General features: G+C 37.2%; 1 protein-coding gene across 9 annotated transcripts in view; it reads right to left on the reverse strand.

The window, feature by feature from the left end:
* The window catches only part of yem (yemanuclein), a 67,272-nt gene that overhangs the window by 14,400 nt on the left and 37,872 nt on the right, over positions 1-15,000 (reverse strand). For 5 of the 9 annotated variants that reach the window (XM_070127014.1, XM_070127012.1, XM_070127009.1 and 2 more), the window contains 7 exons: positions 9,183-9,218; positions 7,546-7,650; positions 5,925-6,110; positions 2,292-3,898; positions 1,805-1,954; positions 1,175-1,373; positions 540-687 (listed from right to left, as the gene is read on the reverse strand). In XM_070127014.1, the coding sequence (XP_069983115.1) occupies positions 540-687; positions 1,175-1,373; positions 1,805-1,954; positions 2,292-3,898; positions 5,925-6,110; positions 7,546-7,650; positions 9,183-9,218 (2,431 nt within the window). The remainder of the gene's footprint in view (positions 1-539; positions 688-1,174; positions 1,374-1,804; positions 1,955-2,291; positions 3,899-5,924; positions 6,111-7,545; positions 7,651-9,182; positions 9,219-15,000) is intronic. The other 4 variants (XM_070127017.1, XM_070127016.1, XM_070127015.1 and 1 more) reach the window with 1 other exon arrangement.

Consider the following 15,000-nt stretch of genomic DNA (forward strand, 5'->3'; position numbering starts at 1 on the left):
CTTAGAGGCAACCCAGGTGCTACTTTAAACAGCTGCTTTAAAACAACTTAATTGTAACAAAAGTAGGAGAGGTTATCAATGACAGTGAGAAAGACCACCACATAAGCATTACCGGATAACCTTTGGTTATTATATCTTTTACGGCTTTTCACTCGTGTTTCTAATGGAGGGACGTAACTCATTTTGTATTGCAAAATCTCACAGCTTCACTAATACCTTCTCTACAAAGATTCCTTTTGATTCTCTAGTTTTTAATTCTCATTTTCCATTATATTTTTCTAATAATTCCTCCATCTCTTCACCTGAGGTCAGACATTCCCATTCCTTTTCTCTCTATTTTTCAATTTTCTGACTGCGATAACCACTCTGTCAATCATTCTTATATGCCTCATATGCTTTGAATCTTTTTCTCCAGCAGGAAATCTCACATAAGCAAACTTTTAACTGGTTGAGCTTTCATGTTTACACATCCCATCTGAAAACTTCCATTACAAAAGCATATTACCCTCTGAAATGGTTAAAATCAATTGCTCTCTTACTTGTTGCCATAATTCTTGCTGTTGTTGACTTGCATGGTGATTTGACTGTTGGTGTTGCTGTAGCTGTTGCTTGAAAGCCTTTAACTGTTGATCTTGACTTATGCTGTTGTATATAGACTGACTAACAGAGGCAGAGTACGGATCCAGCCTGGAACCATTAGAACACTATAAATGGCACCTTTGAACTTCAAAAATCAAATACCAAAATAAAAACTGTTCAACTCAAACTCAACTCCAACTAATTAAAGTGTGTCAACAACCACTGAATTTGGTTGTTAGGTATTAAGAATGAAAAGTTTAGAAATCAACAAACCTCTTGCTGTGTGGAGCATGGATTGAGAAGAAAAGAAAAGGGTCAAGTGTTAAAATTCATTCAAAGAAATTTTTAAATTGACTAACAATTCACAATATATATATGCATTATTGGAGATGTATTAGATTTTTTTTTTGACACAAGCATTAAATATATCATAATGCTGTCAGTCATTACACAAATAATTCCTAGACTAGAGTGGGACAATAATAAATCTTAATGATTATCATTTCCCCTATCAAAAAAATAGAAATTAGAAACAGAAAATTAAATTCCAGTATCAACCAGCAAATGTTGAGTGGGCTGAGATAACCAGACTCACCTTGGTTTGGGTGGTGTGGCAGTGTGTTTGGAGGCCTGAGGTGAATATGAATGAGAAGATGCAGAATGTTTGGGTTGGCTAGAAGAATAACTTGAAGAATTTGTGGTGGTAACGCTAACAGGTCGATTGTGTGATGAGGTGCCACTACTAATGCTGGGCATCGCACTGCTACTACTACTTCCACTGCTCTTCTTAGTACCTTTATGGAAAAGATTTTGCTGTATTGTAAGCCTTGCATACACAAACATGAATGAAATTTCATCCATCCATCCATCCTAGCACTGCAATGCAAACAAATATCTACACACTCATCCAAAAATGTAACACATCACTTATGAAACAACCAAAAAATTCATATCAATTTTGATACCACCTAAAAAATCAATTATCGCTTTTGAAAGAACCAAAGCCATCAATTATAATCGGCTACCAATTTTCCATTTTTTTCATATCTAAGTATTACTGTGTCATTCAAACAATAATCACAAAACAATATTTTAGAAATGTGAAACAAAAAGGATTTAATAAGACACTAACTCCTACTCCATAACATAGCAGACAAAAGTCCAACGGCTTTTCCTGAGGTATTAAAAGCACTCAAATGCTTAAACCACTGAAAGTTAATATCACCTGATAGGCTATATGATCCTGACGATGAAGCGGCCAACGCTGCTGGACTGTGGTAGACTGAGGATGAGGATGAGGATGATTTTTTGGTAACGCTGCTTACACTGAGACCGTGCATCATTCTCAGGTTTGCCAATGGATCCGAGGAGGAGACTGTAATGAGTATTAGGTAATTGTTAATTTTACCAAAACAAGAAAACAGGCATGGAAATAGTTTCTCTTTCTGTTCTTGACTGTAAAAACAAAAAAAAATAGCAGCAGTACAACTCTTCTAAAACTCTTGATATAAAACCTTTTATTCATTACTCCATATCAAAAATCAAATTACAAAGATAATCCAAGCATATTACAGTCTAACCATATCATCAATTCTTCTTTTTCTTTCCCTGAAGCCAACTTTGTGATGTCCCAAACCTTTCAGAGTAGCATACTTTACCTATATAAGCCACTTGCACTTCCATGTAAACCAAAATAGATAGTTCATGCTTACCAATAGGTAGCGCTTCTGTTTGCCTTTGCCTGGCTGGGTTGACTTCATGACCAGATGCCCATGAAGAAGGTGTTTTGTTTGTACTGGCTGATGAATTTTTTGCTGGTAGTGGCATATCATGCTTATTCCAAGACGAAGACCCCAAGCTTTGCTGGTGATGAGACACGCTATATGGTTGTGACTGTGATTTCTGATGGCCTGACTCTTGTTTTACAGACTGCTGCTGTTGATCCTGTGATTGACTCTTCTGGTGCTGAGGATGCGAGGTGTGCTGTGGTGGTTTGCTCTGATGAGTGGAGAGGGAGTGTTGTGCTGTGGTCTGCTGCAGACTGACAGACTGCGAGTGTTGCATAGATTGCTGCTGATGAGAAGATGAGTGGTGCTGTATAGAACAATTAGCTTGCGGTTTCTGGGCTGATGACTGCTGTTTTTGCACTGAGGATGACAGTTGCTTTTGTGATGAGGTGGACTGCTGTTTTTGCGCTGGGGAGGGCTGCTGTTTTTGCACAGGGGAGGGCTGCTGTTTTTGCGCTGGGGAGGGCTGCTGTTTTTGCGCTGGGGAGGGCTGCTGTTTTTGCGCTGGGGAGGGCTGTTGTTTCTGCGTTGGTGAAGGCTGTGGTTTTGTCACTGGGGAAAGTTGTTGCTGAACTGGGGAAGTTAGTTGGATAGGACTAGCCTTTTGCTGTACTGGTGAACTCTGCTGTGACACCTGCTTTTGATGCTGCACTTCCACAGGTTTTTCTTTGTCCTGCTTGGAAGCATTGTTATGTAAATGATGCTTGTGTTGTACTGGAGACTGCTGCACATTTTGTTGGTGGTTTGGTTCTTGTACTTGCATTTGATATGGATTTTGAGGCTTGGAGTTCGCACTTACTGCAGTGCTGACATGGCTCTCTTTGGTTGCATGTGGAGACAAAGTTTCTACCGTATCATCAACTGATTTCTGCTTTGAAATCTGTAGTAACTCATTCATGACAAGATTCATTTCTTCCTCCAAATTATCCTCTTTCTTGGACTCAGCCAAGGAACTGACACTTGGTGAGAGTGATGTTGTACTAGAGATTGTTGCCAACACTTCCTTCTTGTTGGATTGTGCAGCTTCTGTGTCTTTAGACTTGGCAATCTGATTAACCCTTAAAGACTCAACTTTACTATTCATTGACTTATCTTCATCACTCGATAAATCTATGACACTGAATGATGCGGAAGATTTTTTAACCAGCGGCTTGACTGCATTAATTTTTGTGGCACTTTCCTCATCACTGACTTTATGAGTTGAGATTTCTGAACTACTAGTCTTCTTTGGCACTTCTTCATTAATCTTTTCAACTGATTTTATACTGAGACCACCACTGCCTGTAGCACTTCCCTCAACCACAGGCTTTGAGACTGGTGTGGGTTTTTGTTCAACGGGTGGAATTTTCTTTTTCACAAGTTCGCTCTTACATGTACTTGTAACTGCAGGAGAAGCTGCCTTGGGCACCGCAGTTGCACTTAGAGAGGGTTTGGGAGGTTGTGGTGTAGGGGTGGTTGGGGTGATGGAGGTGCTTCCGCCTCCTAGTGTGACCATTTTCTTGGCTGGTGTTGTCCTAATGTTACTTTTATCCCTGTGGAAATTAAGAATAGATTAATTCAATTGTGCATTACGTTTCTTCTTGTGGTACATATAATCTATATGGTATCATATGTTTGTTTGTTTGTTTGTTTATTTGTTTGTGTTTCAAAGGCATAAATCATTTCAGTATTGGTTTCTATACACCACTGCAATGTCTCCTGTCCAAACTAGTTCAATATTCTTAATATCATTACCATGATTACAAAAATCCATTTTACGTATATAAAATGGTATACAAAAATTGTAAAGGCAACAGTAACTTTACTTAAACATTCATGTCTTAAATAAGCACTGCCATTCAGTAAATAACAGTGTCTTTGATCATAGAAAGTGTAATGACATAATGTGAAAAAATTGCTATCTACATATGTTTATGACTTCTTCAGCAGCCATGAATTCTTCACGGTTTGGAAAACTCTATATATCTAATGAATCAAAACTAATGTTCATAAAGAATAAATCATTGAGGAAGCTTCACTCATTTACTACATTAAACAAGAGCCAAAAGTCTATTTTAACCTAATGATAAAGATAAACTATTACTTTAAATAAGAGGTGATGGCCAGTCACGCTTATATTTTGCCAAAATCTATTCTTAATCACATAACAAATTTCATTATGAAATGATGATAATCTTATAAGCAGTGTTGGTAGAAATTGCTTCTGAAGTGAAGGCAACTGTTAACCAAATCTGAATTCCAGAAGAAGCCTTGATGACATCTTAGCTGGAGGAAGAAAATACTGCAATCATGTATGATGTCGAAAGGAGGGAGAGAGTGAGAGTGAGAGTGAGAGTGAGAGTGAGAGTGAGAGTGAGAGTGAGAGTGAGAGTGAGAGTGAGAGTGAGAGTGAGAGTGAGAGTGAGAGTGAGAGTGAGAGTGAGAGTGAGAGTGAGAGTGAGAGTGAGAGTGAGAGTAAGAGTAAGAGTAAGAGTAAGAGTAAGAGTAAGAGTAAGAGTAAGAGTGAGAGTGAGAGTGAGAGTGAGAGTGAGAGTGAGAGTGAGAGTGAGAGTGAGAGTGAGAGTGAGAGTGAGAGTGAGAGTGAGAGTGAGAGTGAGAGTGAGAGTGAGAGTGAGAGTGAGAGTGAGAGTGAGAGTGAGAGTGAGAGTGAGAGTGAGAGTGAGAGTGAGAGGGAGAGAGGGAGAGAGGGAGAGAGGGAGGGAGGGAGGGAGGGAGGGAGGAAGGGAGGAAGGCAGGGAGGGAGGGAGGGAGAGAGGGAGAGAGGGAGGGAGAGAGGGAGGGAGGGAGAGAGGGAGGGAGGGAGGGAGGGAGGGAGGGAGGGAGGGAGGGGGAGAGAGGGGGAGGGAGGGGGGAGGGAGGGGGGAGGGAGGGGGGAGGGAGGGTGAGGGGGAGGGAAGGAAGGGAGGGAGGGAGGGTGGGAGGGAGAGAGAGAAGGAGGGAGAGGGGAGAGAGAGAGGGAGAGGGAGAGGGAGAGGGAGAGGGAGAGGGAGAGAGGAGAGAGAGAGGGAGAGAGAGAGAGAGAGAGAGAGAGAGAGAGAGAGAGAGAGAGAGAGAGAGAGAGAGAGAGAGAGAGAGAGAGAGAGAGAGAGAGAGAGAGAGAGAGAGAGAGAGAGAGAGAGAGAGAGAAATTAAGAAACAAGAGGATAAAAACAAGAAAAAAGAGAAAGAGAGAATGAATGAATGAATGAGAGTCAAACTGTACAATTGAATGAACGAGAGAGAAAGGTGTAGAAAAAGTGATAGAATGAAAGAGAAGAGAAGGTCTAAAGGGCAGTTCCTCTACTGACATCAATTAAGGCTCACACCTTTCCTAAAACTTAATGGTCAAAACTATTGATAAAAAACATCTCATCAATTGATCAAATTCATCACAAGATACCAAAGAATAACTTCTCACAAAAAAATCAAAAAATAAAAATAAAAATTACCAATAAAATAAAAAATAAGAGTCTTTAAGATTTGTATGTTATCATTGCTGACTAAATCAAGGCAAGACACTTTTTCTAGTTTATGTTTTCTGCCGTATAGGCTGCTACCATTCCAAATTATAACACTTACGTGATGACTGAATGCGCTTCTGTGGATTCTTTATATAATATTCGCGCATTCATCCAACCCTTTGGCCAGAGAGGACGAACTTCTGCATCCAAAAACATGCGTATGTGATCCTCTGGTGTCTCTGACCGCTTTTTCATCATTTGGAAAAATTTTACACGAACACTCACAACTTCACACAAATGTTTCCTGTAAAAAATAATAAAAATTAAACATCTTAATATTAGCTCTAACTTGTCTTTTTTTTTTTTATTATTACCAGAATATAAATCTGTGATTGGTCAAATACATAAAAAAAATGTTCTGTGATATAGGACATTAGGTAGACTGGACACTGCATCCACCATATTACAAGTATGTCTGGGTGGTGAAAATAAACACACTTTAAATAGTTATTTTTATATGAACCTTCCTTACTTAGAAAGTAAATGCGTACTTTATAACACTATGCCTCGACTTACAAGCAACAGCTTCAAGCTTCCTGTATCATAACTTTTCAGGGACTGCTGCAGTGTAATACTTCACATTCTTTAAAAAATAGTAGTAACATGCAACATACGTCTTGATAGTCAAAAGCAATGCTCAAGTAACGAGCTTAGTATTTATCAAACTTTTAATAGTTATCTTAATATGACCTTTCCCTACTTAAAAATTGTTCATGCTTTGCTGTTTGAAAATTCTAATTGTGGTAAGAACAGATTACATAAGTCTTACAGTTAATCACATATCCTATATAAAATACTAAGTAACAGATTAACCCCTTGGACCCGAATGACTCTGCAGTAACGTCATGGAAAAATCTGGGTTGAGAGCCGGATGACGTGAACATGACATCATTGGGCAAAATGACCGTAGGCCAGGTGACACGAACTTGCTGCCATAAGCAAAGGCCAGGGTGATGGAAAAGACTCGCCACGAGTGCATAAACCTCTTGGAGTGTGATTTGACTCATTTGGTGCTTAGAAGAGGGCTCAGCAATATTCCCATTGATAAACAAATGTGGAATTTAACATGCAAAGGCATGAATGGAAGAGCACCGGCTCCAGGGAGGATGCCACTTCCATGCTGCGCACCATATTCCTGGTTACATTACGGAAAATAATGATATACGAGATATCTGACACACACAACCAAATTTTCCATACTTTTAATTCTTGCTCAAAGTTATCTACTACATAGAGAGATGATATGGAGTCTGTGCAAGGAAAAATAAGCTATTTTCATCTGGATAATGCAAATTAAAAGACAGATATGGACATTGTAAAAGGGCATAAGAGCTTTAAAAATTTACACAAAAATAGCTTTGCACAGGGGAGACACAGGGTCTTGTCACCACTCATGGGTGTTCATGAGCACCCGGCCTACACACCACATACCTGGGATATTGGATGCTTACGTAACTCACTGCCCATATTTTCAGCACCATGATTTCCGTGATGCAACCAGATCCAATGGGTTAAGATGTCGGTTATGGATAACAAGACCATGGACATGTATGCAAAAGTGATACCTAAATGAATATCATGCAGTGCTCGGAACCAAAGACTATATACACGGAATAAGGATGGAGCTAGCCTGAACAGACACTAAGCAGAGCATAACTGTAGTAATCAATTGAACATACTTTATGGTTTCGGTAAATAAGAACTTTTTCTTTGGAAGCCTTGATTTCTTCTTATCACCGTCCTGAGTCTCCTCGTCCTCATTCTGCACAGCTCCATTTTCACCCCTGGAGTAGAGAAGGAGAAAACAAATGTTAACATTCACAAGAAGAAATGGGTTTCTGAAACAACACATTAATCTCTATTTAAAAATTTCCTACGGCTTACTCTATGTTTGCAAGCTTATTATTTTTTTATAAATGATGTAAGGTGGGAAGTAATATCTATATCATCCATACTGCATAGGTATCATTGTTTTTTGTTGTTTTTTTCAATTACTTCTAAGAATCTACACTCAAGTTCCAAGTACCATAAAATATTTACATATCACATTGTTATTTGAAGCTTTATACTTTCTAAGGATGAAATTTAAAGAAAAGTAATGTACAGACAGAGAAGGTGATGAGGAGAATGTAATGAGAACAGGAAATCCCCAAAGTATAAGAAATAAAACATTCTAGGGTGAAGCTGAAGTTGTCTAAAGAATACATATGCTCCATTCAAGCTCACAGAACTAAATAATGCAGTGTAGCCAGTGGTATGTAACTTACTAAATCTTTTAAAAAGCACACAGATGCATAAACACTTCAATTAAACTGGTTTATATGACCATTTACTCTTCAGTAAACGGAGTTTCGATAATTTATTGAAATCTTTAGGCTAAAATTGTTTAAATGTCCTTGCTAAAGATCTTTACTTTCATATGGTTTATAAAGAAAGAGTCACGCAATATTACTGATGTAACATGCACTTCTCATGTCACATACATTATGCAACAGCGAACAAAAAATACAGATACATAAACAAAAAGAGAGGAAACTACATAAAAGTTACATCCACTGCCATGGAAAAACATCATGATTCCCTCTTGGCAAACTTTAAAAGAGAGAAGTGTAGTAGCATCCAATGGAGAGGGGAAGTCGTAAAAAATTAAGCGTAGCATAACTTTATGATCTGTGACACATTGCAGTCAGAAGCAATTCTTATTTCTCAATTTAAGTAATTCCTGTCTTCCCTCCAGGATCCACCTTACATCACTTGTAACATCTATACATTTCATTCTGACTACAGCTTCAGTTCCATCCTTGTGCATGTGCAGATTGGAGTGAAAAGCTTGCCAAGAGAATGTCCTCTAGTCCAGTCTCTATTAACCCAAAGCCAATAGGTTGAGAGGGTGTTCCAAAGTGTAGAATAAAGCATACAGAAACCAGCCACCTTTCACTGACTGAGAAACCTGGTTTTCAACAACAACAATCCCCAATTTCATTTTTTTCTTCTTTACTTTTTCTTTCTCTCCCTCTCTCGCTCACTCTCCAGCCCAGGTCTTCAAAATTTATTCTGTATCAAATGTCACTTTCCTTAGTCCACTTCTTTTATAAATAATACTTGTAGAATCCATTTACAAACTCCATCAGTAAAAGATTTACAATCCAATGAAGTACTTAAATATGCTAGCCTTTCATTAAACCATCTTGCCGCTGAGGATGGGTTCATGAAATGTACAGTAAAAAAAATGCCCAAGGGTTAAATAACCAGGTTGTTCAGTATGAGCACTCGTCCCAGTCACCAGCGACAACAAGTGGCAGGGGGGGGACCTTACCAGAAGTGATAATACAGCTCCCAGTACTGTTGGGGGCTGTTGACGGGTGAGACAAGGTATACTTCAGTAACTGGCAACGTTTTTAAACCATGTCCATTCTCACCCAACAAATTTTCTATGATGTGAATGTAATATTAGAAATTGTTAATTCTCTCATGGAATAAATACCTTTATTTATCTGTTTTGGGTGAAAATGTCATGTCTTTACTTTGATAAAGATTTTCATAATTATATTATCTTTTCTGATTTCAAATAATACTGTTTCACAATCTGCTTAAAAAATCTAGAGAAAATATGTGTATTTATGAATGAATATTTGTCTTCAAGACTGTAGTAAAGTTGTAAAATATTTAATGTGTTCAAGACATCAAATCAAAATTTCTTTTAACACAAAAGAAAAGTAAAACAAGAAGTGTGTCCATGAGCTGTCTGCAGAAAAGAAAATGTACAGCTGACTTTGCAGCTTTGCTAAATCATAAAGTAAAAGTGAATTCTGAATTTATTCACTGATCTTCATGAACTTTCCAAAAGAACTTCGCAAAGTGAAGTTTACTCCTTTCATCTGATTGGCTGATTTATATATAGATAAAAAAAATAGAAAATAAATAACACGTACATACATAGGGGAGTACAGAGCAATACAGTAATACTTCAGACATTATAATTTTTTCATAACTTTCTAAGATGACAGGATCCTCCTCCTTTACAGTCAATGCTACTGTAATTGCCAATCCTTCCAGTAAAATCACTGAATATGAACTATATTCAAAATACCCTTGAGAAAATAGAGGCATGGTTGCCCCTGCATGTAGAGAAACTTTCAGATGCATGCATGTACTTAATTTCAGTCACATAATGGTAACCTTAGTACAGAGGCTTACGATAAACAAAAGCTCTTTCTACAGTAACTGGAAATAAAAATAAGACTCTTAAAAGCAGAAAATGCCAGTGAAGAAACAATTACTAATCCAAAAGAAGAACAAATCCTTTTGTTCCTTGCTTCATTCTCTTTCAGACTCAACATACAAAATGTTATAAAAAATTATCAGAGCTGCTGTGAATGTATTTTGTTTTTGTTTTTTTCTTGTTGTTTTTATTGTACTTTAATATTCACCAACTTACCATACCTTAACACTACCAAGTTATGTAGTCTATATAATCCCTTAAGACATTGTATTCACAAAAATGGCTAAGCAGAAATATTACAGATGAAAAAGTGTATTTGCAAATAAAAAGCTGAAATTAATAAATAAAACTAAACCAAACAACAAACAGAGGTAAACACTGATGCTAACTCTTCCAAGCCAATTCATTTTCTGTCCCTCTTCCCTTGCCTCTGCCCACACACAAGAATATATATACAGTAAATATACATATACATACACACATGTACATGCGAGAGAGAGAGAGAGAGAGACATGTACAAGTATATTTGTATATGTATATAATGTATGCATATATATAAACAGTTATAAATTAATCCCCTTTCCTTGAATATTTCCTCTGGCTGGAAAACACTTTTAAAGAAGAAAAAAATACCAAATGATCAAAACACAGATGCTTCCCTAGGCATTTATTCATTTCCAAGTCTATGCATCACTATTCCCCTGTGACAAAGCCTCCAGTACAAATGTTTAATCCAACTTGCCTAAAATTCACAAAAGGTGAAATCATAAATAGATCTAGTGTAAAACACCAAAATTAAAACACTGCCTTATTGCAAGTAAAAATTCCATAACAATGAACTCAGGGTAAGGATACTTTTCCTATATTACACATACTAAGGCCTGATTACCACAAGCCTCATCCAATTCAGAAACCAGATACTAACAAGGATATTATCACCCATTTGGCCAGGCTTAGGTGCCCTTTCTGTCAAACAAGGGGATGTCAGACTTAGATCATCATCTACCCAGATCCTACTTATTTTTTGTGGACAATAGGGACCTTAGAACTTTGTAGAATACCATCAAATAGTTATAGCATCATTACAAATATTGTGAAGCCAGCCTTGACAGGCCAAGCCCTGTTTAGTGTATTTCTGTAACTTCATTGGGAGCCAAATGCAACCAGAAGTTGCTCGGGACCAAGTCCATGTAGGAGTCTGAGCAGTGGTGCCCAGGCTCAACCCACAGATGCCAGGATGGCATGAATACACACCATGTCTACTGTGCTTAATCACCAATGAGTCAATTACTAGTCCTACCTGTCTCAGTTTACCCTTTTCCTTAATATTCAGACTTTTTTCTCTTATTGCTACTAGTATTGTTATTAACCTATATATGAAGGGTGTCCCACATATGAGACACCCGGAAAAAAAAAAATTACTGGGCATCCCACCGATGTGACGCAGGATCGGAGCTTGCATTCCGATTCTGTTATGGGCCACGGCCAATATGCGGGCAGATTCCGGGCCAGCCCCGCCCTTTTTTAAAGCCGCCCGGAAAATATTTTCGGCTTCAAAACATACCCACATACATAGTGGGTTAACATTATAATAATAACATCAATAATAAGAGCAACAACAAAACATTTACCCTCCAAAAATCAAGGAGGAGGCAAATCATATGAGGTCATATTGGTCTACTAATTGGCTGCTTGGTGGCTGAACACTTGTGAAGCCAGCTATGTACCAACAAAATCCACTAAAGAAACTGAAGGTAGACCATATGATTACCTGGCACCAACAGGTTGAAAATACCTTTACTGAAGTTCTGTACTAAGCAACCATCTCTCAATCCCCCCACCTTCAATACTAAACTAAAGCTTCAACCCTCAATCCTTAAGTTTCAATAACATTAAATTCAAGCTTCAAACCTCCATCTCCCACTTCAGAATTATCAAACTTCAACCATGCATTCCCTAGCTACTACAATATCAAACAACAGCTTACATTTTAACCCCGAGGACTAGACATGAATTATAGCATCTTATATCCAGGGCAATGAAAGCTGGCAACTTTACCCTAAAATCTGAACAGCTAAGAAATCTGGCCATCCTTGTGGTGCATAAATATTGACAAAAAAATGGTTTCAGAGAACATCTTTCTGTGATATTTAATATAAGGTATACATTTCTGCAGAGCATTTTGGCAGAACTTAGGAGACTGTAAAAACATATATGAATATGTATGTACCTGTGTATGTCCTTGTACATCCACATGCATGCGAGTGTATGAGTGTTTGTGAATATGCACATCAATTTTCACAAAAATGTATATATATATGTGCATGTTCTACAACTGAAGTTCAATCAAAACAGTCACTCACTTTATCAGAGTCTGAATAGGGTATTACAAAGAACTGAGAATAATTTGTGCAATCTCTCTTCCTAGAGGTAATAGGCACATTCTCAACTCTAGGAAATAAAAAATAATTTCAGAACTGCTTTCCATTCAGTAAAAGACTAATTAACAGTTATAGCATAACAAGAGACAGATATTACAAAATATAATCTTTTCTTACTTATGAAAAAAAATGGTAATGATTTTCTTTTCTTATTCATCAATAAGTTAATTTCTTTAATATTAACTAATGTATCATACACCCGTCAGTGACTTTTACATCATCAAGTTCCTAACGATCATCAACTGAATCAATATACAAGGGTGTGAGGGATACTTTGAATCTCTAAATTCTTATTTCAGGCATTATGTGAGTGAGCGAGTGAGACTGAGAGTGAATGAATAAGCACGAGTAAGCCAGTAAAAGAGGTTGTGTGTGAGTATGAATTTGAGAGTTTGCACCAGTACATGTAAACAACTTGCAGTATATTTCCAAAGAATGAGATAGAGCACAAAACATGCTAAAATTGTCAACTTTGGCAGACTGACAGATCCCTAAAGACAAGGAAAACAGACCAATGGCAGACTATATGGCATCAAGCAACCCAGATAACAAGAACTCTTTATGGAAATGACAAAAATTAAAGAGGAATGCCTCCACAAACACCATACTCCCTTTCACTATATATCATTCCACTAACTAAATGAATCTGCACTTCCTGTTTAATAATCTAAAATTCATGGATGCCTATCAAAATACATGAATGCTACCTTAACCGTCTGTTGTGTAAATCTGAAAAAACTACACCTGAATGTAACACTGCACTATTGACAATGATGTAAGCTATTTCCATGGTGGTTAAGCTTTCTTTAAAACTGATCTAAGCTTTCTACACATTAATCATATCCAAACACTATGAAACTTATATCAAAGGCTCCTGAAGCCTCTCATGCCGGGCATTGTCTGATAACATCACAGCAAAAATTTCCTTGATCCAGGACATTTCATCACATCATAAGATCAGGTCCCAGCTGCTGAGATGAAATCTCAGGAAACCAGCCGTCAGCTGGTTAATAGGCTAGGTACAAACAGAAACAAGCTAATGTACCCCAGACTCACCAAATTGTAGACGAAATTGTACCCATTGTTAACGGATTTACCTGATGCTGCCAGGAATGGCAAATAGACATAACAGGGCTATAGTGAGTTTAGTTTACATATAGAGGGCATTTTGAGTCCTTAGTAACCAACGAGTCCATCAATAGTACTTCCTATATCACCTGTTTACTGTTTTCCTGAATTTTCTAAATTATTTCAATTCATTTTATATTGCAATTAATACTGTTGATAAAACTGTAATATTCATAATGTCAATAATGCTAATACTGGCAGTGATATCAATAGTTTTAGAAAAAAAAATCTGAAAACTCAAGGATGGGGAAAATCAGGTGAGGCCACTGACTCCTTGTGGCTGAGGACTTGTGGAACCATCTATGTGTAGATACATTTCACAAGAGAATACTACAGGGATTATCAAATTTCCTGACAGCATGGGGTTTAATTTTAAAAATATATATATATATTTACATAAGGTTTACTGCACACATTCAAACTGTATTCACTAAAAGTTTCTATCGATATTTCATCATAAAGAAAACCAAATGAGTACATTTTTTTACAGTAGATGCCACTGCACCAAAAAGTCATTTACTGAAAGATATCTCATTTTACAATCTACCTTTTTTGTGTAGTGTTTTTTTCTGCTATATCATTAACATAGCAGACTGTTTTGCCATTCACATTCCCCAATACAATTACAAAACCTGGTAAGTATAATGGACAGGACCCTTTAAGCAACCATATTGTTCACAGCTGTCTCTGTCTGTATGATCATAAATGGCCTACGGCACTATGTTATTACAAGAAAACCTGTGTCACATCTGGCAGTGTAGTTGCACATGAGTTTGTGAGTATGAAGATGAACATGATCATAAATAATTGATTTAATCCCCTTTTCATAAATACTGAATAAAGTAATGCAGAAACAGGTGTTCATGTAGGTTAATGATCACTCAGCATTGCAGCAAACCATGCAATGATCGCAGAAATAAAAAAATACTGAATGATAAAGAAAAATGGCTATATTTGTTGTAACTTTTTTCAATCAATAATGACATTAATGAGCCACAAAAAAATCAAGGAAATTATGCATTAAATCACAAGAATGTAAGCATGATAATCAACACACACAAGAAAAATAGTCTGTTGCAGTAGAAGGATATTGTCCAAAAGAGTTAAAAGCAGGTCTTTTACAGGTCCAAACATCAGTCCTTCAGGTCAAAAGAATTGTCAAAAGACAGCATCAGCAGCAAGAACTTCAACAGAATTTGGTAAATACTGTTTTTAAAAGCCAAGAAGCACTTCTTTATCTATCATTTACCAACTGATTTGACATTTATGATACTAAGGAGAGACAACTAGAATGAAGTCACTTCTTTACTATCTTGTGAAAATATCCTTCATACAATTTAATG

Source organism: Penaeus vannamei, chromosome 11 (assembly GCF_042767895.1).
Source record: "Penaeus vannamei isolate JL-2024 chromosome 11, ASM4276789v1, whole genome shotgun sequence".
NCBI lineage: Eukaryota > Metazoa > Arthropoda > Malacostraca > Decapoda > Penaeidae > Penaeus > Penaeus vannamei.